Genomic DNA, 27,273 nt, shown 5'->3' on the forward strand with positions numbered 1-27,273 from the left:
TCAAGGGTAAATGATCCCTTTACAGGATGGCTAGAAAAGTGGTTCGGTAAATGGAAAGGAATAATAGCCCCAATTCTTACCTCCCTCATAGTCATAATAGGTGTACTTATTCTTGTCAGGTGCTGTGTCATACCATGCATCTGTGGGTTGGTGCAGAGGCTCACAGCAACGGTACTTACTAAAACCTCCCTTAACTATCCTCCACCTCATCCAGAAAAGCTTCTTCTTTTGGAAAATCAAGCAGAACAACTAAATCAAGACATGTTAAATAAGTTTGAAGAGAAAGCTGTAAGAAAAATGCAAGAGGAGGAAGTTGTTAAATATGAATTCTAAATTTCTCTTCAAAGAATTAATATGTCAGTATGTTCCATTCTTTGCCTTCTACTTTTAAACGTAGCTTCCTAGTAAAGCAACCTTTTCTGATTACCTACTCCAACCTGACTCATTCTCCACCTTGACTCATTCCAATTCATTCTTCACCCTGACTCATTTCATAACCATTTTTCCCGCCATCACTGTCTTTAAATTAGTCCATCGGAATTAGTTTAGCCTGCGCAGTCTAACCCTAGCCAATAAGGGAACGACAGAGCAGTGGGGACCACGTGTGTCAGGAATAAGAACCCCTTTCCCTCCTTCGTCCAAGTGTGCACTCACCATTGCTCCATCTGTAAGGGTGCACCCTTCTATAGAAGTACCTTGCCTTGCTGAGAATTAAAAAGAAAATTTTATATTCGACTGCTATTTCTTTTGCGGCATGGAAACTTTATTTATAACAAGATCTTCTGTATCTAATTACTAACCCTTTTTGTTCTCCATTGCTTGGCTTCCCAGTTATCAATAATCATGCTCACTTTGCTTAATTGAAGATTAACGTGATCAAAAAGACGGTCTGTTCCTTGTAGAAATTTCCAGTTGTGTAAGATGGTCATTCTCATGACTGTCTGGCTAATCATTTCCCATTGTGTACTCCTGGAGTTGGAATTATTTGCGATTCCTAACGACAAAACTGTATCTTCTTTCTTGTGTTTGTCCTTACTGCCTTTCAGCATATTCCAATATGCCAAGAATTTTAATCTCCTACCTCACCCCAAATTGCTGTTGATCATAATCAGGCAATGTCTCTCTCTCTCTCTGTTTACTATCTAGTTACTCTACATACATATGAAATGAGTCATGGGCAATACTGTGGAATGGAAATCATTACTGAGTGGTCCTCTTCCCCCAAGTCATTTATGCCACCACTTCACAGTGGTTCCATTTCCAATATATTTTGCCACTTTGCTGCTGAGAATGTGTCTTACTAGGTTAGCATCTATAGTGGTTAAAAAAATCTCCCATAACAATAATTGTGTGAATCACAGAATTACCAATGACCCCTTATCAATAGCATTCCTGTTAATTAAATTGAGATGGGGAGAGATACAAACAACTCCGAACCTCACTCATGGTCCCCCACCAAAGCTAAGTATTATGGCTTCTCTCTCTGACTAGATAGAGGCAGAGTTTATTGCAAAGCCACAAGTGTCCTCCTTTGGATTCCCCCAAATAGTGTTTCAGTGAATTCCTCTAGCTTGAATTGCTCCTCTCTATTTGCTGGGGGAGTTAGGCAGTCCGTATCCGATGGATTTACTATGCCGACAATTACGTGGCCTTTCCACAGCCTTTTATTTGGCAGGTACCACATATGAAGCTTAGAAGATACAGTGGGCAACAGGCCAAATGGAGTCCCTTTCCTCAGAGTGCATGGCCTGGCAAAAATCCTTGAATTCAATATCAACTTCCCTTCACAGGCAAGGCTCTGCACCCTCCCCACAGATGCCTAATCCTGAAACCATTTTGTTTTAGGTTTAGTTAGAAAGCTTTGTCTCAAGAGCACTTTTGTTTGTTCTGTTTTTTTTTAAGTCAAGGTAGTTTTGAATAAAGGAGACAATATTTGAGTATTTACAAATCGGGTATTTAGAATATTTACACATATACAAGTTCTGGGTGAAGTATTCTGCTCCAATTTGCAATCTAGGCACACTTTGCTAGAAAACGTTAAGACTGAATTCAAATCAAGTACAGTATTTCAGAAATCTTTCAGGTGAAGCCTAGTTCTGGTTGCTAGGCAACCTGACAGACTCCCAAGCTGGGACCACCTCGCCTCCCACATTTGACCATCTCTCCAGCGGTGGGACGCGGAGTACCCATTGGCCCGCATCTCCTCTCACTTAGTCCCAATTGGTTGGAGAACCTCTCACTCCGCTCCCGTTGGCTCTCGCCGTATCTCGCAGCTCCGTCATTGGCAACTGGGCTCTCGTGCCACCCCACGTCAGTCTCTCACACCACTTCCTCGGCCCTGAGACTTTGTCCCCGCCCCTTCTCCCCGCCCTTCCAGCCACGAGGGAAAATCCTAGCGAGTCATCGCCTCTAGTTTCCTTTTGATTGGTAGAAGCCGGACTGGGGGGCGGGCGCTGCCGGGCAACTCTACTGGCCGCGATTGGCTGCTGGAGCCACCGTCCCGCCTCCCAGCGACTCTCGGCTGTGCCGGAGTCGGATGGGTTGGCGGCTATAAAGCTGGTGGCGAAGGGGAGGCGCCGCGGACTGTCCTTTCGTGGCTCACTCCCTTTCCTCTGCTGCCGCTCGGTCACGCTTGGTGAGTGTCCCGCGCTGGGGAGTAGAGCTGGGCTGCGGAGGTGCCGCGGGCGGGGTGTGGGCCAGACAGAGGCGGTGTCCTTGACTAGGCCCGAAGGAGCTGGGGCTCTGGGTCAGGACGTAGGCGTGGACTTTGCCCGGGAGGATGGGGCACCGTGAGCGGGGCCGGGCGGGGGTTCCCTTGTGAGGGACCTGAGGCCGACCGTAGCGGATCTGAGAAGATCCGAGAACACAGGCGAGTCGCGGAGGGGAGAACGCGAGAGGGCGTTGAGGTCTAGGTGTTCTAACGACATAGGAGTTGGAGGTGCCAGAGAGGCAGCTGTGACCGCCTAGATGTGAGTGGGGGGTGTCAGGAGGGGGAGAGAAGACAGTTGGGCTACCAAGGCGTTTCCAGAGCGTTGGTTAAGGGTGGACGCCAAAGGATGGGTAAGATCCTCTTTAGACGGAGGCTGGTAGGTTCGCAGGGGGTGTGTCCTGCTGCCACATACAGAGTTGATGGAAAGAAGGGAAGTGGGTAGCATTACTTTTCTTCCTCAGCTCAGGTGCAAGAAAGCGTTCACAACCGTGATTTAGACCTGGCTAAGTACTGGGGCTCAGTCTGTACTTGCTTCAAATCTCATAGATCACTGCCTCCCGCCTTCCTGCCTCCATTTTTTTTTTTGTCTACGTTTTAAAAAATAGGCTTCCTTGGTGTTCTGAAATCCCACATCTCTCTCCTGCTAATACCTTCGGGACCAGCTTTAGGTGATACAGTGTAATGGGCAGGCACTCACAGAGTCCTCCCACAAATAGGTTTTGGATTAAGCTAAGGATATTTCAAAGCAAGTATATGGAGTCTTTGAAAACCCACATCTGGCCTTGACCAGTGGTAGAGAAACGATTATTCTGATCCACTCTGGAGGAGGGATTTGGGGAACAAATAATGTGAGGTCGTGCCTGTTTGTCATGCTTGTCCCTGTGGCCTTAGCCTTAAGGCATCAGTAGCTGCTTTCACTGCTCACCTCTGCTGCAGCTCCCCACCTTCCCAAGGATGCTCTTGCCACCTGCTGCAGTAGGATGATGTGTTCTGGCTGCTGCTAACTAACATTTCCTCTGTTTTCAGGCATGAATATGAAAAACAATGACAAGATAAACAACAAAATTAAGACAAATGGAAGTGCTCCTAGAGTTAACATTTTTCCTTCTGAGATGTGTTTTGGACTTTATTGCACAGATACTATTAGATGAGAGGCAGTTGAAAGTCGTTAACATTATCCGTGTCAGTAGTTCTTTGCACTTGAGACACCTAAGCAGCTTGTGTTCCTTAAACTTTATTTTAAAATTGCAATTATTTTTGTGTGAAGAAGGGGGCAGGGATAGCATACCTTATGGGAAGAGAGAAAGGCTTTCTTTGTGTCTACCTTTGTAGATATTTCTCACCTAAGTTTGTAAGTTTGCCCTTTATTCGGTTCTACTTTAGTTCAGCTCAATTCTGGTATAATCATCAGTAACCCCAGCACTCAGAAGGTCTGACTTATGCTGTGGCGAGGGAGTGTAAAAGGATATTTTATGTTTGGAGCCGTAGGCCACATCATTTGGGCCTTGTTTTAATTTTGTTTTTCATCTTAAATATCCCTCCAGATTGCTTTTACATCTTGTTTCTTTTAACTGTGGATTGATTTTGAGATTTTGACTTAGATTTTAGATAGCTTTTCTCAGAAGAAATAAATGCAAAAACCCGATATTGTTGTAACATCAGTTTCCTGTGTCCTCTAGAATCATTTAAAACCTGGTTGGATCTTCCATAATCCAGTGGAATTGGATGTGAGATGTAGCTGGGGAAGTTTGTTTTGCTACGTATCAGACTCTCCAATTAGTTTCATTTAGAAAGGAATATAGCCTTATAATTTTATGCTGGGTTACTGTGGAACCAAATATCATAGAAGGATGTGTGATATTTTTATGTTTTTCAAGAAGGTAGTATAGATTTAAAAGGTGGGATACATATTACCTGTCCTAATGATAGGACTAGATTTTTTTTTTTTTTTTTTTTTTGAGACAGAATCTCACTCTGTCGCCCAGGCTGGAGTGCAGCAGCGTGATCTCGGCTCACTGCAACTTACGCCTCCCAGGTTCAAGTGATTCTCCTGCCTCAGCCTCCCGAGTAGCTGGGACTACCGGCATGTGCCACCACACCCAGCTAATTTTTTTGTATTTTTAGAAGAGATGGGGTGTCACCATGTTGGTCAGACTGGTCTTGAACTCCTGACCTCAAATGATCCGTCCGCCTTGGCCTCCCAAAGTGCTGAGATTACAGGCGTGAGCCACCATGCCTGGCTAGAACTAGATTCTTAATCTCTTCATCCTAATGCATGGCGTGTGTTGATGTTCACTTAATGTCTGTCAACTGAGTGTAGTTACACCAGTAGCGGAGAGGCTAATGTTTGAAAGCTTGAAGTGTTGTCTTCATCTTTGCAGGGTTTTTAGTTGTGGGTGCATATGGGAATGACTGTAAGACCAACAACTGTTTTCTGATTCCATATGGGCTTCTTACATTTTTCACCTTGGAATCTGGGAACAATTGAAAGCTGCCATATGCCTTGAACAGTAGCAGTAAAGAGCCAATTTCTTTAAACTAGACATTATGGTGCTGCAGCTCATCTCAAAAGTGATAGCAGGCTACTCTGGACACACTACATATAGAGTAGCCCTGCTCTGCAAGGAGCAGTAATAAATTTAAAAAAAAATTAAAAAGTGATAGCAGAAAGCACTTACTACTGAGGGCTGCTACAAGTATTAAATCTAAAAGATTTGTCCTCTAGTAGTTATAACTCCAAATTCAGCCACTGAAAAATGTGACATTTGAGTACCCTTTACTTCAAGGTCTCAAAGGGATTTCAAAAAATCAAAATATATAGCCCCTCTCCCAAAAGAAGTGTAGGAATCCTGTATGGATAAGAAGACTGCCCATAACTAGTTTTCCATAGAGAGTAGGCTATGTAGACTCGGGTATGAATGACCTACCTCTGTAGAAGTGCAGGTCCCTGATTAGAAAACTTATTTTCTGTGTGATTTATCGAGGAAAGCTTTCAGGAAGAGGTGACTTAGAACAGGGCCTTGAAGATGAGTAGAATCTCTGATAGGCAGACCAGTAACTCTGGGAGGAGGCAGGGATGTCCATGCTTTTTACTTGGAGAACTATACCAGAGTGTACAGGTTTGAGCAAGTCTTTCTTAACATTAGTTTTTATTTGCTTGCTCCTAAGGAGGAAAGGTTGCCAACTTGTTCTTAATTTCCTAGATTTATCTCCTGTAACAGTGAGAAAGATCAATAGGTAACTGTTTATATTTTATAGTTTACATACCAAAATGTGTAGGCAATGAACTTCTCCAACCACTTCTTTGAATCAAGGCTAAGGAGGGAGCCAGAAGGAAGTATTCAGAACACTGAGTAAACTCCAGAAGAAACTACCATTGCATAAATCTGGTTGGCCCTAGGCAGTCTTATCATTCTTGTGTTTTAGTCTTTGCCAGACTCAAAGTGCCTATATTTCATCCCATGAGTCTGCAAACCTGCTTTGTGGTAACCTGCCTGGCTACTTGCCATTCATTAACTGCTTCTTGACCCATGTTGATTCCCTCTGTCACTTACTCTGAAAAGACCTGTTAGAAATAAGCTTGTGATCTGCTTGAGACTTTGGCAATACTGGTTTAGCCAGAATAGAGAAATCCTTAAGTAGCACAGCAATCCTTTCTGAATCTTCTATTTCTTTGTTCTTTGTTCTCTGTGTCTCTCCCACCTAACATCCCTTTCCAATTTAAGTAATCAAAATAGAAAGAGGGGCCCAGGCAAGGTGGCCCACGCCTATAATCCCAGCACTTTGGGAGGCCAAAGTGGGTGGATTGGTTTAGCCCAGGAGTTGGAGAACAACCTGGGAAAGATGGCAAAACCCCATCTCTACAAAAAATACAAAAATCAGCTGTGTATTGTGGCATGCGCCTGTAGTCCCAGCTACTTGGGGGGGCTGAGACAGGAGGATCACTTGAGCCTGGGAGGTCGAGGTTACAGTGAGCAGTGACTGGAATGCCACTGCATTCCAGTCTGGGTGACAGAGGGAGACCCTGTCTCAAAAAAAAAAAAAAAATTGAGGGAATATAGGCAGTGCAAGGAAAGGCAGAATATAGGCAGTTCAAGGAAAATTTCCTTGATACAAGTAGTGTCAAATGCATATACATACATGAACATCAAGAAGAAATATTATTATTTAAGTAGTCTTAACCTGGAGAAGGAATCATGTTTTTCAAGAACTGGTCTCTGTGGTCTGCTTAATTTGCAGAAGACAAAGGCATAATTTGAGATAATAAAGAACAAAGATAGGTTATTTTCTCAAAGTATGTATAATACTGTAATTAGAGACATTTTTGGAATATTGTAGTATTCTTTGCCTACAAAACTCAAGATCTATTTCTTTTTATGGGGCGGGGGGCGTAGGTGGGTAGTAAACTTAGTTAATGAAGTAAAAGGCGCTACGACTGAAGAGCTCTTAAATTATGTAATTATGTAAAAAAAGTAAAGCTTTATTAAATATTAATAACATCCGAATGTAGTCACCAGTGAATCCATTAAGGGCAGATGCTAAATTTGCCAGTAATTAAATAGAGAGCAGAGGAAATGGTGTATGCTGTGTTAAACATAGAAGTTGCCATCTTAAGTAATAATCAGTCTTTCAAAACAGATGGACTGAAGAATATGTTCCAGTCACCTTCGCAAATTATTTCTACTTAATTTACATAATAATGTTTAATGCTCCTTTGTCTAAATGCTTAATTTTTTAACATAAGCAGTAAGAGGGAAAATCACTTTATAAAAGGTTGGGAGGGTGAAGGTGGCAGTGTTGGAAATGATTAGGTCTTGCTAGAAAAAATACCTTTATTTTCTTTGAAAAACACTTATAAGAACTATAAGAACTAAGGTAATAGTCAATGTATTGGTGCTTTGTGTTACAAAGTGTCTTCACATATTTTATCATCTCAGCAATCCTTCACAATGATCTGGGGAGGGCAACTGTATTAGCTTCATTTTATAGATAAGGAAACTGAGGTCCAAAATTGCTGCCAAAGCCACAATCTGTTACATGCAGTGCAGGCTCTTGACTGCATATATCTCTTTACTCTAGAAATGTGCTAACTCATTACAACTTGTTTATATTCCTTTCCCCCAATTCTTGAAAACCTTGGTTTAAAGCCTCAATTGGTGACATGGGCTTCTTATTTCCTTGAGGTTTTTTTGTTTATTCCTTCTTGCAATAGTAGGCTTCTTATATCCGTTTATTACCAGGACTGAACCTATCACTATAAGGGCTATGAAAATAAGGGGGAAAATGTTCTATAAGCTTTAAGTATGATTTTTTCTAAGCAAATGTCAAATTCTATTCTGCACAATGTAATTGGATAAGGAATTGCTTATTTTAACTTTGAATTGGATTCATTAGTATTTGAATTTAGGTAGTGATTTATAACTTTAAAAGCAGTTCTTGTTTGAAATTCCTAGTGCCCGAAGGAGGAAACAGTGACAGACCTGGAGACTGCAGTTCTCTATCCTTCACACAGGTATGACATCCTGTCATGCTGCTTAAGGAAAGTATTCCTCTCTAATGGAAGGAGGAAACTTGGTATCCTAGAGCAAATAACGATTTGTTTGTGCCATATGTTCTTAAAACCCCTTTTAGGGTTCTACCTCATCTTTAAAATTCTGTTAATGCTTTAGTGCTTCAGGAAACTAATTTTATGTTTATTAGACTAATGTTTAAAATCTAGAAACAAATTTTAAAAATTAGTGTTCACTCATAAGAGAAAAAGTACATATAATAAAATGTAACTACATGGACTACTTAATCAGAAACAATCAGAGGTAAGCATGACTGCCATTAGTGCTTTTTAAATTATGGCCTCAAAAGATATGTATCTGGGCTGTGGATGAATGTTTAAAATTATGTAAGAATGGGCCAGGCACAGTGGCTCACGTCTGTAATCCCACCACTTTGGGAGGCTGTGGCGGGTGGATCACCTGAGGTCAGGAATTTGAGACCAGCCTGGCCAACATGGTAAAACCCAGTCTCTACTAAAAATACAAAAAAATTAGCCAGGCTTGGTGGCAGGTGCCTGTAAGTCAAGCAGCTCAGGAGGCTGAGGCAAGAGAATCGCTTGAACCCGGGAGTCGGAGGTTGCAGTGGGCTGAGATTGCGCCACTGCACTCCAGCCTGGGCAACAGAGTGGGACTCTGTCTCAAAAAAAAAAAAAAAATTATGTGAGAATGGACAGTAATTGCAAATGTGTTTCAACTGGTAATCTAATTATTTGCAGCCATTGCTTTCTCATATTGTCAGGGAGTGCTTCTCTTACAATTCTGCTTTTTTTGTATTTCAAGATTATGATTTCCTATGGGTGTTAATGACTTTAGATTAGAAGTCTAGTACCATTTCATTTATTCAACATTAGCATCTACCATATGCCAAACAGTGGGTTGGGTACCAGGGACACAAAAATGAACAAAGCACGGTTCCTGCTCTCCAAAAGCTCCTTGTTTAATGCAGAGAGGCTAAGCCTAAATAATAGAGGAGAAACTTGGCAGTTTGAAATATAAATTGAATTTTCCTTATCTGAAATGCTTGGGACCAGCAGTGTTAAAGATTTTGGATTTTTCCAGATCTTGGAATATTTGAGAAAACATACCATTTGAGCACCCCTAATCTGGAAATCCAAAATCCGAAATGTTCCAATGAGCATTTCCTTTGAGCATCATGTTGGTGCTCAGAGAGTTTCAGATTTTGAAGCATTTCAGATTTTGCATTTTTGTATTAGGAATGCTCAACCTGCAGCATCTTGACAATGGTTAGACATGCAGTTTGGAAAGAACTGTTGGCCTATGACAGAGAAGAGAGCAGAGGCAGAGCTCACTTAGGAGACACTGATGCTGAAGTCCTTCCCCAACACAGCCATTGAGGAGCTAGATTAGGACTTCCCTTGCACCAGTATCATCAGCTAGTTTCCCTCCCCCTTTTTTCCCCTTTCCAGTTCTCTTTCATTTCCAGATTTATTCTCAGAATAACTATATAGGTCTTTTATGTATTCTAGGCAGGAAGCATTCAGAAAACATTAGCAAGGCTTCCTTATCTTGCTTTACTGACTCTGGAAATAGCATATGGAGTTTCTTTCATCCACCAGAGGGAGTGAGCCCTCACTTTAATGAGACTTATTTAAGACTTTAGTCCTCTGTTGGTACTACTTTGTTGGAAGACTTGAAAGGTTTACAAAGTTCTCTGAAAGTTGCCTTTTCTCTCCTTTTTTAAGGATAGAATTTAAAAAGAAAATGTGTGTATTTTATTATAAATACAGAGTCCTCATTATTCTCTTTAGACTTATTTTGTGGTGAATATAGTAGTCTGAAAATAATAAAATGCATTATCTGTAAAAAATTAAAAACACATGTAATTTTTTTAACCATCAGATTTTTAAAATTATGTTCTACTTGAAATTTTTTGTGATTTATCTCTTTTTTAAAATTTTTTTAATTTTTTTTTTTTTTTTTTGAGACGGAGTCTCACTCTGTGACCCAGGCTGGAGTGCAGTGGCACGATCTTGGCTCAGATCTTGGCTCACTGCAACCTCCGTCTCCCAGGTTCAAGTGATTCTCCTGCCTCAGCCTTCCAAGTAGCTGGGATTATTGTTGCCCGCCACCACAACCAGCTAATTTTTGTATTTTTAGTAGAGAGGGGGTTTCACCATTTTGGCCAGGCTGGTCTTGAACTCCTGACCTTAAGTGATCCGCCCACCTCGGCCTCCCAAAGTGCTGGGATTACAGGTTTGAGCCATCACACCCGGCCTCTTTATTCTTAAATAGTGAATTAACCAGAATATTCTATTCTCTGGTAGGGTAAAGAGTAAATACCATAATGTGAGCACCTCAGACCTGTAACTAGTCTTTTTTTCCCTAATTTATATCTAACTATATCTAGCCTATTTCAGAGAGCATTTGAAAGGACAATGTAAGAGCACATGCTCAATAGGATAGTTAAAAGTAACATTTGCCGGGCATGGTGGCTCACGCCTGTAATCCCAGCACTTCGGGAGGCCGATGCGGGTGGATCACTTGAGGTCAGGAGTTTGAGACCAGCCTGACCAACATGGTGAAACCCCATCTCTATTAAAAATACAAAATCAGCTGGGTGTGGTGGCACCCGCCTGTAATCCCAGCTACTTGGGAGGCTGAGGCAGTAGAATCGCTTGAACCTGGGAGGCGGAGGTTGCAGTGAGCCGAGATCACGCCATTGCACTCCAGCCTGGGTAACAAGAGCAAAACTCCATCTCAAAAAAAAAAGTAACATTTGAGACCAGAAACTATTAACTTTCTGTTCTTCTAAATGTCATGAAAGCAATTATTTCTCTGTATTAATTTTCCTGTCAACTTAATCACTCTCTTTCTGAATTTGAACCAAAGGCTAAATATTTCAGATTAGATGGCTTTTTACCAAGAACATAATGGAAAACACATTGGCTGTCAGAAACCCTCAGAGAATGAGTAATATTGACTGACTTGGACAATGTAAAAATGTTTTTTTCCATCAAAGTCACAATTGTGTTTCACTTTCCATTTGATGTATGTGGGTTATGTTAGTTAACCTACATTTTTTGTTTGTTTGTTTTCAAATGAAACATGTCATGTATTTTAATGTAGGACATTTAGGAGTCATAGAGTTGTATCTTATTTTAGGAGTACTATAATACAAAGAATTGATCAGAGCTGGTCAGACTGTGACAAATACAGATTAATTCTGAAATGGAAGCCTTGCATTATAACTTTTTATAGAGAATTGTACAAGCATTATAAGGTTAATTAAATATATTGCCAGTGTTGCTACATGATGCTCTTAAAAGACTAAAGTGAATTTATTAGTGAGTACAAGTATATTGCAAACTGGTTTATACCTTCAAAAAGATATATTCCCTGTTCACTTTATTTCCAATAGTGTTAAAAACCACTGAGCCAGGCAAGGAAGACCATACTGTCTTCAGCATGTTTAAAGCAGTTTGAAGAGTTGAAAAGAATCTAAAGGGTAGCCTTGTGGGAAAGGCTGGGAAGGTGGTTACTCCTACTTTGGTGACTTAAGAGATCATATGTAGGAGCTTATAAGCCTATGGACTAGTCTTTTTCTGATAACAGTAGTTGTAGGGCTCTTTCTTGTGGACTATCCAGTATCTTATTTTACTATAAACTTAGAATCCATGCCTAGTAGCATATTAGACAGCCCTTTTATATTTTCATTTCAACTTCAGCAAAGTGGGCACCAACTTTATCAAAAAATTGATGGGGAGAGTTTGTTGAAGCTCAGAGTGAGGATGGATGTAGAACATTTCAAGTGCTTCATATCTAGAAAATCAGTAGTCCTCCATCTGAGTTGTAGACACAGGAAAGGAGTTGAAGATGAATGGAGTAGGAATGTAAAAGCCTTATCTTTACCCTCCTCAGCTTTAGGTCTTAACAAGAATGAGCCTCCCTTAGTCTTTCTTTATGCCCCTGTCCCTGAATGTTGGTGATGACATTGTTTTTCCTGTATTGAATACAAAACTATGGCCAGTAATTTAGGAATTAAGAGGATATAATTCGGAAGTAGACTGTTGTGTTTAGGAGTTTTTCTTTCCATTGTGGAATTGAGTAGCAGCGGTATATATACTATGTCTGGTAAAACGGGCCATACAGTAGTCTAAGACATGAGGAGACCTTAAGGAACTTGGACTTAGTTGAGGTGACCAGACTATTTAATCTGCTTAGGTGCCACAGCAAAATACCATAGAGTAGGTGGTTTAAACAGCAGACATTTATGATCTCATAGGTTTGCAGTCTGGAAGTCAGGATGCCAGCATGGTTGGTTCCCGATGAGGGCTCTCCTCCTGGATTGCCCGTGTCCTCACATGGCATAGAGAGAGTATGACAGCATGAGCAAGCTCTCGTGGTATCTTCTTATAAGAGCACTGATCCCATCATGAGGGCCCCATCCTCATGACCTCATCTAAACCTGATTATTTTCCAAAGGCCACATCTCCAAATGCCATCACATTGAGAGTTAAGGCTTCAACATATGAATTTGGTGGGGAAACCCAGACATTTCAATCCATAATACAGGCAGATATTTGGGAAGTAACGCAGTTGAAGCACTGAATGCTATATTTCGTACTATCTAAAGAATCTAGGATGTAATAAATTTAAGATGCTTCATGGACAATTAAATTAAGATACAATGCTTTTTTGATTACTTAGAATTTTTTAAAGAGCTCTTTTAGAGTTAGACATAGATTTTTGTCATGTCACTTGCACATTCAATAAGATGGAAAACACAAGTGAAAAAACACATAAGGAATTGCTAAATTTCACATATTTAGAGTCTGCCTTCTGAATTGTTTTTGGAGTCAGAGTTGTTAATACCTGTAATTTTCCATTAAACATCCTCCGTGCCGCCAAGAGAATTGGTGATGTAGCATTCCTTTCAAGATCCCAAAAAAAGAATGCGAAGGTTTTGGTGCTGGCCTTCAGCTTTGCAATTATGCAAAGCCAGCCTACTTTGACTCCTGCTTAGGGATTCCCCATCTTCTACTTCCTTCCCAGTCCATTTGGTTCCTAGAGGGTGAAATGAATGCTCCAGTATCATTTCTGGGAATTTCTTTCAGGCTGTTGACTGTCATCTGCAAATGTCATGCTGGCAGTTTTGTTATTTTCCCATGTGTAAGCAATGACATCATAATTGGTTTCTGTCTGATAGCAATTGTAAGAGGAATCCCAATTTCTGAAATGTTACCCAAAAAAGTGACTTTTAATTGATGAAGTATGATGGTGTAGAAGGATAGGCAAGAAATGCAAAAGGTAATTTAGAAAGGTGTCATGGGTAAAATGTGACCTATGTGATCTAGGGCTATAAAGGATTTCAATAAGCAGAAGCACGAGGTAGGTTGTTGAAGAAAGCAATAAATGATTTTGGATAAAGAATATAATAATTTGAGAGTAAAGAGTAGAGGGAGGGTTATGTAGGTAAGTAGTTGTAAGATGGGGAAAGATTGGGTAGTATTTAGCATTTATCCTTAATGTTGACTTTAGTGTAGTTCTCTTTGTGTGTTTTCTAGTATAAACTGCATACATGAAAGTTAAGAATCTTGTGTTAAGTCCCATATAGGAAGGAAGTAGATAGGAAAACCAAACTGGAAAAATGTATGGAGATGTTGGTGAAATGACAGGAACGAAAGCAGCTTGTCTGAGCCTGTTCTCTTCAATTCCTCAGTGGTGGTTCTGAGCGCTGGTTTGGCTGAACTCCACTTACCAGGGAAAAGGGCATAAAGGAAACAGGGTTTGTGTGGAAGAAGTGGAGTAGAACAAAGTGGAGAGGATCTCTGTTCATTTAGTGTATCTGACAGTGTGCTTGTCAAGTCATAAAACACTTGAGGATGGAAATCTGGAAGTCATTCTATACATTTTCTTCTTTCCCTAACATCTAGTCAGTTACAATTTCTGCTAGTTCTTTTGCTTTTTCCATGTTTTTGGAGGCTGTTCCTCTTCGCTCCACATGTAGTAAATGCTCTAGTTCATGACCCATGTCTTATCTGGACTGCCATGTCAGCTTCCTAACTCATCCATTCACAGCACCAGTGACTGTAAAACAGCATTAGTGAGGATAAAACAGTGGCTGTCAAACTTTTTTGACTGTGGCCCCCAGTAAAAATACACTTTGTATTGCAACTTATGTATACTTTATATATGTATGAATAATTAAAACAAAAGGTTGATTCTAGAAAAATCTTTACATTTACCCTGTGCCATGCAATCTTATATCTTGTATTCTTTTCTGTTTCATTTTTTTAAATGTGTGCTTGCCATCCACTAAATTGATTCCAGAGTTGGAAAAACACTGACCTGACAACTAATATTACCATGTTATTCCTTTTTTTAAACTCTCCGATGGCTTCTTACTATCTTCATGATAAATTTGAAGCCCTCAACATCAGCATACCAGAACCTTCATGACCTAACCCTTACCTAGTTATCCTAATCTATTATTTACCTGATCCACTCATCTCACGTTTCATTCCAATAGACAAGTAAAGTTTTTTGTAATTCCTTGTAGCTTGCCTTTCTTCATGGTGTCCACTCTGTTGAAAATCTACTACCCTCCGTTTCTTCAGTGCTTTACTGCTTACTCCTACCCATTCCTGGGGCTCAAGTCAGGCCCCTATAACCAGGATGCTTTTCCTAACACTCCTTGCCCTACCACCAGACTGGGTTAGGTAGTTCTCCATTATATAATGTGGCTCTCAATGTTGTTACCTGTTTATTATTATGTGTTTTTCTCTTATTATCCCATAAAATAGTGAATATTTGAGAGGATAAGGAAGTCTCCCATTAAGCATCCCTAATGTTTAGCATGTAACATGTTGGCATTGTTTGGATGAATGAAAAAAAAAAATTCTTCTGTTTGGAAGGAAGATACAACTGGTATCCCTTTAAGTCTTTTCTTTTTTTTTTTTTTTTCTCTCTCTACAGACAAGGTCTCACCGTCACCCAGGCTGGAGTGCAGTGGTGCAATCACAGCTCACTACACCCTTGTACTCCTGGGCTCAAGTGATCCTCCTGCCTCAGCCTCCCTAGTAGCTGGGACTGCAGGCATGCACCACCATGCTCAGCTCATTTAAAAAAAAATTTTTTTGTTGAGACAGAGTCTTGCTGTGTTGCCTAGGCTGGTCTTGAACTCCTGGGCTCAAGTGATCCTCCTGCCTCAGCCTCCCAGAGTGCTAGGATTATAGGCATGATCCACTGCACCTGGCCCCTCAAGACCTTTAATTGCAGAGCAGCAGAGGACAAATGACATAAATACAGGATTTGACTTTCATTTTTAAGTATCAAATTAGTGGTGGGTTGACAAACAAGTCATACAGAATGTTCATGAATCAGTTCGGCCCAGGTAACTCATAACCCAAGACCTTTGGGTCAATGAAATTCTGCCACCTAAGTAGCACCATCCAATGATGTCATACCTAAAAAGGAAATTGAGTTGTAGAATTTTAGGTTTTAGGATTCTTTCTCTAAAACTGAGGAGCTGTGCCACTCTTCAAAGCCTCACAATTACATTTCATTGGTTCTTATGCCATCTGGGTTCTGGTTAGAGGGCTGATGGAAGTACTCAAGAAATATTAGAAGGTGGGAAGAAGGTACCTCTCTTGTTCTTGTCAGTGGCAGCACCAACAGTGGGACTTTGGGTCTCTGGGTTCCAGCTCAGCAGCGGAGGTACTAGTACTGTAGCTCCAGCAGCTTCAGCAGGAGTGCAGGCTCATGGGGTCAGAGAACCACCTTTCCCGCTTTGTTCTTCCAGCCCAGCCAACAAGTTTGTAGCTATTTCCCTGCATTAAAACTCCCCTCTGTTTGAAATATCTATAGTAATTTTTCTTTTCCTGACTAATACAACCTGTTAAAGAAGCTGAAGCTCTGGTAAGTTAAATGCCCAACAATGGTCTTGAGTAGCTAGTGATTTTTGTTACTATTGGTAAGTAAATCTAGACACTACTTTTTAGTCCCTTTTTTAAAAGAGGACTGGTTTATCTATGATGAATACATGATTGATTGATTGATTGATTGATTTTTACTTTTTCTTTTTTTTTTTTGAGACGGAGTCTTGCTCTGTCACCCAGGCTGGAGTGCAGTAACATGATCTCTGCTCACTGCAAGCTCTGCCTCCCGGGTTCACGCCATTCTCCTGCCTCAGCCTCCTGAGTAGCTGGGACTACAGGCATCCACCACCACGCCCGGCTAATTTTTTTGTATTTTTAGTAGAGACGGGGTTTCACCATGTTAGCCAGGATGGTCTCTATTTCCTGACCTCGTGATCCGCCTGCCTCAGCCTCCCAAAGTGCTGAGATTACAGGCATGAGCCACCACGCCCGGCCTAATTTATTAAAACTTTCGAGTGGTCAGGTAATTCTGATTTGTCAGCCATATTTCTAAATTATCATTGTATTTTATCTTACAGTTCTTTACAATGTAGAAAATCTTATTTGAGTGTTGTTTACCTCTAATAATCATGTTTTAAATCTAGAGATGCCCAGTTTTGAATAAAATGGAAGCCTTTCTAAAAGACTATAATTTTAAATGATAATATTCCATTCATATAATAATTGCTACTTCACATGTACACAATTGAGTGCCCTAAATACTAAACTTAAAGAAACTAAACTAATACTTTAGGTGATTGCTAAACTCTTAATATCTATTTCTCAATTTCAACGTTGAAAACCAGCAAGTTATAACCTAAAACAATTTTTTTTCTGTTTCTCCTTTCTAAAGCTCTTTCACCATGCCTGGATCACTTCCTTTGAATGCAGAAGCTTGCTGGCCAAAAGATGTGGGAATCGTTGCCCTTGAGATCTATTTTCCTTCTCAATATGTTGATCAAGCAGAGTTGGAAAAATATGATGGTGTAGATGCTGGAAAGTATACCATTGGCTTGGGCCAGGCCAAGATGGGCTTCTGCACAGATAGAGAAGATATTAACTCTCTTTGCATGACTGTGGTTCAGAATCTTATGGAGAGAAATAACCTTTCCTATGATTGCATTGGGCGGCTGGAAGTTGGAACAGAGACAATCATCGACAAATCAAAGTCTGTGAAGACTAATTTGATGCAGCTGTTTGAAGAGTCTGGGAATACAGATATAGAAGGAATCGACACAACTAATGCATGCTATGGAGGCACAGCTGCTGTCTTCAATGCTGTTAACTGGATTGAATCCAGCTCTTGGGATGGTATGTTACATGCCTATTCCCCGCCGTCCCCCCAAATTTTTTTCTAAGGTTCAATAGACCCAAATGACACTTTAATTAATGCAATATGCAAACTTTTGTAATTTATCCTTGTTTGGATATATTAAGAAAGATATTATACCTGTCTGTCGTTATCCGAATTGTGAATTGGTTGTCTTATCTTGTAGGACAAATGGTCTATTCAAAATTTAGTCAGATGGATGACAGAGCCTTGGCAGATGAATTTAAAAAAAAAATTAGAGCATTTTCTTTCTTTATCAAAGAAGGGAAAAGCATATTCTGGGGAAAATATAACAGGCTTCAGTTTCCATGTGTGGTTATAGTGTTGAATTCCTTCTTGTGAAATAACAAAAAATATTTTTCAGGACGGTATGCCCTGGTAGTTGCAGGAGATATTGCTGTATATGCCACAGGAAATGCTAGACCTACAGGTGGAGTTGGAGCAGTAGCTCTGCTAATTGGGCCAAATGCTCCTTTAATTTTTGAACGAGGTAAGTGCTTGAGAAAGCATTTTTGTTTTTTTTAGCACAATATGCTGAGAAATTTGAAAATAGAAATAGGAGCTGTCGCTTACTTAATGGTCATTAAATGCAGGTACTACTTGCTAAGAGCTTTATGTGTGTTATCATATTTATGTTTTTTTTTCTTTTTTTTTTTTTTCTGAGACCGAGTTTCACTCTTGTTGCCCAAGCTGGAGTGCAATGGCACGATCTCGGCTCACTGCAACCTCTGCCCCCAGGTTCAAGTGATTCTCCTGCCTCAGCCTCCTGAGTAGCTGGGATTACAGGCACTCACCACCATGCCTGGCTAATTTTTTGTATTTTTAGTAACAGGGTTTCACCATGTTAGCCAGGCTGGCATCGAATTCCTGACCTCAGGTGATCCGCCCCCCTCAACCTCCCAAAGTGCTGGGATTACAGGCGTAAGCCACCATGCCTGGCCTGTATTTAATCTTCATAGCAGTTTTATGAGGTAGGTGGTGTCATCCCCACTTTACAGAGAAGTGGGTTAATGTAGGGTTCAAATGATAAATAGTAACTTGCTGATAGTCACTGGCAATTTTAATTTGTCTTCAGTGTAGTAGAGTAACTGTTAGAGTTATGAAACTGGCATGGAAAGTTGTATACCAAAGGAGTCTTAGGACTGTCCATGGATACTGTTATGTATCATTTCACTTATATTGGCTTCAGCTTGCGATTTCTCTACTGTAAGTGGTGAGAATTGATCAGATAGTTAAGGAAGGTCCTTAAATAATGCAGTATACTTATTAACATACAGACATCAAGAAACAGAAATATATAGACATCTTCCTTTTTGGTTCTAATAGGGCTTCGTGGGACACATATGCAACATGCCTATGATTTTTACAAGCCTGATATGCTATCTGAATATCCTATAGTAGATGGAAAACTCTCCATACAGTGCTACCTCAGTGCATTAGACCGCTGCTATTCTGTCTACTGCAAAAAGATCCGTGCCCAGTGGCAGAAAGGTAAGTTTTACCCATTTTCCTTGGTTTTGGTATCAGTTGAGAGCAGTCTAATGTACTAGGTATCTTTGGTAAGCAACTACTTTGTGGACATTCTTCATTTAATGTCCTTTTACCATTAATTCCTCATTCACCAAACAACATTTTCCCATAGTTTCTGGGAAAGTGTAATTTACTAGAAGAGGTAAACTTTGGAACTGAGGTGTATCTCTGCAAAAATATTTAGGTCGGTTTACCCCTTGTAAGAAAATCAAAGTGGAGAAAAGAAGGTAAGTTGAATTTTGTTCATCTTTTGAGAGAGGTATTTTAACAAGGTTTTGGACTACAGCTGTGATTCAGGGAAAACTAATGAAAATGAATTACTAAAGTGATCTTACCCCAAAAATAATCTCTTTGCACTTGACCTGTGAATTTGTATTTGTTTTTTTACTGTCATCATTAATCTGGAAATTTGTTGAGGCACTGAAAGGACAGTTTTTGAGTTAATGCTATCATAACACATTATTACATAAAGTATACTTTTTCTGTAGTCCAACTTTGCTTTTTAGAGGTTATGAGAAGGGGTTAAAAATCATATTCAATGACAAATATCAGTAATTTAGTCGCTCTGGATAAGAAGCATTCTTGCAGTATATATTAACAGAATAGTGGCTTTCTAACTTTTTTATTAGGACCCATAGTAAGAAGTACATGTTACATTGTATGTGTATGCCAGACTGAAACAAAAATGTCATGACATTACTTACCCTTGCTGCAAGTTATTCAGTTTGCTATTTTTCTACTGCATTGTTTTTTAAAATACTCTTTTATTTAAAAAAAATACTAATCCTGACCCACTAAATTGATTATGTAACCTGCTAATGTGTATGAATCTTAAATTTGAAAATTAGTGACATAGTACATTTTGTTTCATCTTTGAGTGTCTTTTTAAATGTATATTTTAAGGTATAGAGAGGTTTCATTATACAGTGTATTTGTGGTTGCTGTTTAAACATATACAAATATCCTAGCTTTATTCTAAAGTCAAACTTTAAAATTTCATGGCTTATATGAATTTCATAGTTTCCTTGGACTTCTCTTTCAGAGGGAAATGATAAAGATTTTACCTTGAATGATTTTGGCTTCATGATCTTTCATTCACCATATTGTAAACTGGTTCAGAAATCTCTAGCTCGGATGTTGCTGAATGACTTCCTTAATGACCAGAATAGAGATAAAAATAGTATCTATAGTGGCCTGGAAGCCTTTGGGTAAGAGGAGCTATTATGAGTTTTTTCCTTCTATATTAGAGCATTTTTAATATCTGTTAAGCTGTTATTTGTACAGACCTGAGAAATTGAGAGTCAGAAGAATCTTAGAAGTCATCCGGTCTAATCTGTGTGTCTCAATCAGTGAAGAATCTAAGTCCAGAGAGGTGGTAGTTAACATGCACAAATTCTTTAGACATTTCTATTCAGATTTTCTGATTTATTTCTTTCAGCTCCATTCATGTTGTCACGATAAAGTAACTGCACAAGGGCCTATATTCACTACAGCAGCCTCTTAACTCCTTACCCTCTCAGCACTTCTGCCCCCATGCCCTTTTCCATCCTGCACACTGCCACAGCTAAAGTCAGCTTTTGTACTCCACCTGTCTTTTTCTCACTTTAGGCTCCCTAGCATGCTATGCGTGTTCAACTCGTTCTGTTTCTCCCTGTGTCTCTTGTGTGTCCTTTCTCTATCTGATAAAATTATACTTGACTTTTAAAACTTGGCTCCTGTAATACCATGACTTTTCTAACTAAATAAACATTATTATGGACTTGAAATAGTATTCTATTCAGTGACAATAAAGCTACAGTGCATCTTTTAACCTATTCAAATCAAGCAGTCTTAACTTGATTATGAAAACTTTTGATAAAAAGAACCATATATATACAACTGTTATGATTTCTATAGCAATTAGATTGCTGCTACTTGGCTTTTAATAAATGAGAAAACAATTATATACACTTAAAGATTTGAATCCTAATTAGGCCTGCTGTTTAGTGTAATAAAAACATAGGCTTTGAACACTGTAAAACTGTGAAATAAATCTTTCAGGGATGTTAAATTAGAAGACACCTACTTTGATAGAGATGTGGAGAAGGCATTTATGAAGGCTAGCTCTGAACTCTTCAGTCAGAAAACAAAGGCATCTTTACTTGTATCAAATCAAAATGGAAATATGTACACATCTTCAGTATATGGTTCCCTTGCATCTGTTCTAGCACAGTAAGTATAAATTTCACCTACTACTTAACTCCCCTTATTTGGGAGATGTTAGATTTCTAAGACCAAATCTGGTGTCAAGCATGTTGGTGGTAGATCACAGAAAATTTTATCTTAAGGCTCTCTAATCTGCTATTGTCCATTGACTTGAAAGATGTATGGCTTGAGGCTACTTCCAGAAGTATTTGTTAATTTCATACTGGCTTTCCTGGCTTCTGTTTTCATGGTTTTTTAATTCTTGACCTACAGTTGAACCATAAATACCTGGTTGATGAAGTAACTTGTTTTGTGGCATGACTTTCACAAGCTCTGCCATTCCCCACAAGATGAAAACTCACATGCTGCAATATTAAAACTAAGTTAGATTCCCTACTGCAATATTAACACTTTGAGTTAGATCCTTAAAACTTTAAGTTAGATTCTACCTTTACTTATAGCCTAAATTTTTATTGCTACTTTTATAGCTTCCCACACGCTGTAGCTTTGGATCAGTTAAACTTCTTAACTATTGTTACACCCTACAATAGGTACTCACCTCAGCAATTAGCAGGGAAGAGAATTGGAGTGTTTTCTTATGGTTCTGGTTTGGCTGCCACTCTGTACTCTCTTAAAGTCACACAAGATGCTACACCAGGTAAGTGCTGAATCTTTCAACAAGAATGTATTGAGAACTGAGGCCAGGCACAGTGGCTCACACCCGTAATCCCAGCAGTTTGGGAGGCCGAGGCGGGCAGATCACCTGAGGTCAGGAGTTCGAGACCAGTCTGGCTAACATGGCTGAAACCCCATCTCTACTAAAAATACAAAAATTAGCTAGGTGAGGTGGTGCATGCCTGTAATCCTAGCTACTCGGGAGGCTGAAGTAGGAGAATCACTTGAATCCAGGAGAGGGAGGTTGTGGTGAGCCAAGATCACACCACTGTGCTCCAGCCTGGGTGACAGAGCGAGACTCTGTCAAAAAAAAAAAAAAAAAGAATGTATTGAGAACTCTGGGGAAGTTGATTTAGCAGTCTTCTCAAGTGAGCACCTGAATCTGTCCCACAGATCATTACAATATTTTAGTCTTCATTACTTCTTTCAGTAGGTTTTTACTCTCTGCCCTAAAAATCTATCCAAAAAAAAAAAAAAATTCTACCTTATCTGGATAAAGGATAGGACTAAGTTATCTAATTTTTATAGGCTTATGGTCTTGGCTATATTTAAGGTCACTTTTGTGCTTTCCCTGAGCAGGAAAGAGCAAAAATGTAGAGATAAACTGATGAAAACTTGACATTACTTTTTAAAATTATACCATGGGCCAGATGCAATGGCTCACACCTATAATCCCAACACTTCAGGAGGCTGAGGTGGGAGGATTGCTTGAGGCCAGATGTTCAAGGCCAACCTGAGCAACATAGTGAGACCCCATCTCTATAAAAAATAATAAAAATAAAATAATTATACCATGGATTAATTGTAGACAAGTTATTTATAGTTTCAAATTCTGCCTGTTTCCTAACTTGTCTAGTGGCAGATACTCAATAATAGATTTCTAGTCTGACATCATAGGAGATTTGTCAAATAGGTATCATCTTATCTTTTTTTTTTTTTTTTTAATTTAAGTTTTAGGGTACATGTGCACATTGTGCAGGTTAGTTACATATGTATACATGTGCCATGCTGGTGCACTGCACCCACTAACTCGTCATCTAGCATTAGGTATATCTCCCAATGCTATCCCTCCCCGCTCCCCCCACCCCACAACAGTCCCCAGAGTGTGATATTCTCCTTCCTGTGTCCATGTGATCTCATTGTTCACTTCCCACCTATGAGTGAGAATATGCGGTGTTTGGTTTTTTGTTCTTGTGATAGTTTACTGAGAATGATGTTTTCCAATTTCATCCATGTCCCTACAAAGGACATGAACTCATCATTTTTTATGGCTGCATAGTATTCCATGGTGTATATGTGCCACATTTTCTTAATCCAGTCTATCATTGTTGGACATTCGGGTTGGTTCCAAGTCTTTGCTATTGTGAATAATGCCGCAATAAACATACGTGTGCATGTGTCTTTATAGCAGCATGATTTATAGTCCTTTGGGTATATACCCAGTAATGGGATGGCTGAGTCAAATGGTATTTCTAGTTCTAGATCCCTGAGGAATCGCCACAGTGACTTCCACAATGGTTGAACTAGTTTACAGTCCCACCAACAGTGTAAAAGTGTTCCTATTTCTCCACATCCTCTCCAGCACCTGTTGTTTCCTGACTTTTTAATGATTGCCATTCTAGGTATCATCTTATCTTTTAACTAATCAGTAGCCAGTAGTTTTAATGAAAATGAAAAGTTGTTTTGTCTCATTTGGCAACATTTTACTTAGGCTTCTTTTGGACATGATTTTTCAAAAAAATCTTTTAATGTTGAATTATTCACTATTTTAGGGTCTGCTCTTGATAAAATAACAGCAAGTTTATGTGATCTTAAATCAAGGCTTGATTCAAGAACTGGTGTGGCACCAGATGTCTTCACTGAAAACATGAAGCTCAGAGAGGACACCCATCATTTGGGTAAAAATATTAAATGTTCTTTAAGTTAACCCATTTGGAGGGCTGATATCATTAAGGATGCTACATATACGATAAGGATATCAAGACTTTACTCAGTACTAATCTGATGTCAGTGAAAATTATTGGGATATATGAAACTTATCTTTAGCTTTATTACCAGATGAATTGTATATCATAACTAATTGTAGATATTCTCTCCCTTTCCTTTAGTCAACTATATTCCCCAGGGTTCAATAGATTCACTCTTTGAAGGAACATGGTACTTAGTTAGGGTGGATGAAAAGCACAGAAGAACTTACGCTCGGCGTCCCACTCCAAATGATGACACTTTGGATGAAGGAGTAGGACTTGTGCATTCAAACATAGCAACTGAGGTAAATAAAAGAGTTCCCATCTCCATATCTTAGGGTTTAGGAGACCTAACTGGGATTTAGCAACATAAATAAATGTCAGTAAAGAAGAGTAATTCATAGTAAGGGCTCTGGGAGTAGATTCTAGCTGTACTATTTCCAATTGTATAAAGTGCTTTGCATTTGAATTATTAATATTTTAAGAATATACAGTAAAGGCCGGGTGCGGTGGCTCACGCCTGTAATCCCAGCACTTTGGGAGACTGAGGCAGGCAGATCACGAGGTCAGGAGATCGAGACCATCCTGTCCAACATGGTGAAACCCTGTCTCTACTAAAAATACAAAAATTAGCTGTGCTTGGTGGCACATGCCTGTAATCCCAGCTACTCAGGAGGCTGAGTCAGGAGAATCGCTTGAACCAGGGAGTCAGAGGTTACAGTAAGCTGAGATCACACCACTGCACTCCAGCCTGGCGACAGAGCAAGATTCCATCTCAAAAAAAAAAAAGAATATACAGTAAATACTAAGTTTTATTAATGATACCAGGATTTAAAGGAAGACTGATATAGAGAGAAGGTTCATTTGTGGTGTGTGTCTTTGTGAGAGATGGAGTAGAGGGACAAGGATCCTTTCACATCTCATCCCAGATCATGGTCAAAATCTGTCCTCAAATTGTCAAGAAGTAACAATCATAGCTATGATTTGAATTCCTGTTACCTGCTAGGCACTTTACCTACGTTTTCTTATTTAATCCTTACAACAACCTCCTTGAAGTTTATAAATGATACTGTCCTCCCTTTAGAGATGAGCCTCCAAGAAGTTACATTACTTGCCCAGGATTATAGGTAGTAAGTATTGAAGCCAGGTTATAAACTAAGGACTTTGTAACCTTGAAACTACTTATTTATCTGCTTACTACAAGTTTGGTAAATGGATAGTCTTGCTTTTTGCTATTATACAAATTAGGTAGCAAGTCAAACCGCCACTGTTTGAGTTGCAAATACAAGACGTAACAAGTAAAATACTGTATGTGGTGGGTCTCTGTGGCAGGCTTCCTCTCCCCCCCATATGGATAATTGTATACTAAATTCACCATAAGGTGAAAAATGGATATTGAGTTCCCTTCATGAAAAGTTATATAAAATATATATTTAGCATAAACTTCTCCAGAGTTGTCCTTTATTAAGTTTCTTTACAGAAACTTTAATTGGTGCCATGATTCTTGTGGGGGAAAGAATCATAAGAGCCATCAACTTTTTTCCTTTCATTTTAGCATATTCCAAGCCCTGCCAAGAAAGTACCAAGACTCCCTGCCACAGCAGCAGAACCTGAAGCAGCTGTCATTAGTAATGGGGAACATTAAGATACTCTGTGAGGTGCAAGACTTCAGGGCGGGGGTGGGCATGGGGTGGGAGTATGGGAACGGTTGGAGGAGTGGGATATCTGGGGATAATTTTAAAGGATTACATGTTACGTAAATTTTTATGTGACTGACATGGAGCCTGGATGACTATCGTGTACTTGGGAAAGTCTCTTTGCTCTATTTGCTGACATGCTTCCTGTTGTGGTCTGGCCAATGCCAAATGTACTCGAATGATGTTAAGGGCTCTGTAAAACTTCATACCTCTTTGGCCATTTGTATGCATGATGTTTGGTTTTTAAACATGGTATAATGAATTGTATACTTCTGTCAGAAGAAAGCAGAGGTACTAATCTCCAATTGAAAAATTTTTTAACATGTAAGAATTTTGTACTTTGAACAACAAGATTACAGAAAGTACCTGTGGTTTTTGGAAAACATTTCTAGCTTGGGGAATGTGACAACATTCCCCAGTGTGGTGAAATTGGGGTAAAATGTGGTAAAATGTGATATGCACAAACCCTTTGAAAATAGCAAAACAAACATGCCCTTTTTCTAAAAGTGATAAATCCTAAAGAGGAAGAAAAGAGTTGGGACAATAAAACACTGGCTCTGGAATCTGGAATGTTAAGTCCAGGCCAGCAGTGACAAAAGTTATTGTAATGACCTCTGAACAGAGAAACACTGCCATTGAAGAGGCTTCTGGTATAGAAAACATGGTACATTCAGGAGCTGTGAATATAGCTCTAGGTGTGCTCCTGAATCAGTTCATGGTAGATTATGCTGAACAACAGTGAGATGTTATTGGAGGTGTGGATGAGGGAGTTTGTTGTTGCAGTCCTTCTTTGCACCTTATTTTAAAGAATAAATGAAACATTTTTCTGGTTACTTTTTTAAAAATTTAAAATGGAAGGGAAGAATAGGGGCAGGGCATTATTAGGCTATTTCTGATGCTTCAGTGTTATAAATTCAACATAGAGGCTGACAACCTAAATTCATGGTGTAACACAGCTCTTTTCCTTTTCCTTTTTTTTTTTTTTAGTATCTGTTCAATGAAAATAAGGTATGACCCAAGTTTTTACCTAGTCTGACTAGAAGTATTCCACTTCAAGGTCTGAAGTAGGACTTTTACCTTAAAAAAAAACAACAAACAAAACTATCACACAGGATAGATAAGAAGATTGGTTAAACAGTTTTGTGTAGATCTTTTTGGTGCTGAACTATGACATGAGCCTTATAGATTGTAAAATAGGGATAGTTGGAACTAATGTACAGAACTAAATTTTTTAAACTTTATTTGCTGTTAAATTCTGTGAAGTGTCAGTTATCTAAAATAAATATACACAAATATGAAATATAATGTTTCAGATTGCAAGGTAATATGTAATAGTAGTGTTTGTAAGATACTCTTGTCTAATATTAACTAGTAGTATTTTGATTTGTACAGTCATAATTTGTTAAAATGACTTCATTTAACATTCACTGATGTAGATTAATAATGTAAGTTCTGATTTAAAGAATGGTGGGAAAATGGTGCATGTAATACTTTTGCAAGTGTTGGGGAGATCGGTATGTTTTGAAAAGAGTAATTTAACTTTTGGGTGCCAGGAAATGGGTTTTCTCAAAGTCCATTGCCGGCAATGGGCAGGCCTGCAAATACTGGCACAGAGCATTAATCATACACCTTATTAACTGTGAGGTGAATAACTTTGAAATAAAGTTTTAGAGAAATGTTTCAGATACTTGAGTATTCTTTTTCACTCTTGAACTAACAACTTCGTCAAGAAATCAGCTAATATTCTATTTTTA

General features: G+C 39.3%; 1 protein-coding gene across 6 annotated transcripts; it reads left to right on the forward strand.

The window, feature by feature from the left end:
- The first annotated feature begins 2,427 nt into the window (after positions 1 to 2,427).
- HMGCS1 (3-hydroxy-3-methylglutaryl-CoA synthase 1) lies at positions 2,428 to 27,202 on the forward strand. Of its 6 annotated transcripts, none has more exons than XM_004058888.5 (11): positions 2,489 to 2,635; positions 8,164 to 8,222; positions 16,990 to 17,447; positions 17,831 to 17,956; positions 18,793 to 18,957; positions 20,039 to 20,204; positions 21,037 to 21,207; positions 21,732 to 21,838; positions 23,628 to 23,753; positions 23,964 to 24,127; positions 25,378 to 27,202. In XM_004058888.5, exons 3-11 carry the CDS (start codon positions 17,000 to 17,002, stop codon positions 25,465 to 25,467), a joined length of 1,563 nt encoding a protein of 520 aa, XP_004058936.5. In that variant the 5' UTR covers positions 2,489 to 2,635; positions 8,164 to 8,222; positions 16,990 to 16,999; the 3' UTR covers positions 25,468 to 27,202. The 6 variants fall into 6 exon arrangements, with proteins under 6 accessions (XP_004058935.5, XP_018869054.4, XP_004058936.5 ...); XM_063700435.1 differs by having other exon boundaries at positions 2,506 to 2,635; positions 8,144 to 8,222; XM_063700436.1 differs by lacking the exon at positions 2,489 to 2,635 and adding an exon at positions 2,951 to 2,969.
- Positions 27,203 to 27,273: the final 71 nt, after the last annotated feature.

Source organism: Gorilla gorilla, chromosome 19 (assembly GCF_029281585.2).
Source record: "Gorilla gorilla gorilla isolate KB3781 chromosome 19, NHGRI_mGorGor1-v2.1_pri, whole genome shotgun sequence".
Lineage (NCBI taxonomy): Eukaryota > Metazoa > Chordata > Mammalia > Primates > Hominidae > Gorilla > Gorilla gorilla.

Excerpts from the sequence above, each read along its gene's own strand:
- HMGCS1 (XM_004058887.5), top strand. The coding sequence starts at position 17,000 with ATGCCTGGATCACTTCCTTTGAATGCAGAAGCTTGCTGGCCAAAAGAT. Across the intron at positions 20,205-21,036 it reads AGTGGCCTGGAAGCCTTTGG|GGATGTTAAATTAGAAGACA; the intron begins GTAAGAGGAGCT and ends TAAATCTTTCAG. Across the intron at positions 21,839-23,627 it reads CACACAAGATGCTACACCAG|GGTCTGCTCTTGATAAAATA; the intron begins GTAAGTGCTGAA and ends TCACTATTTTAG.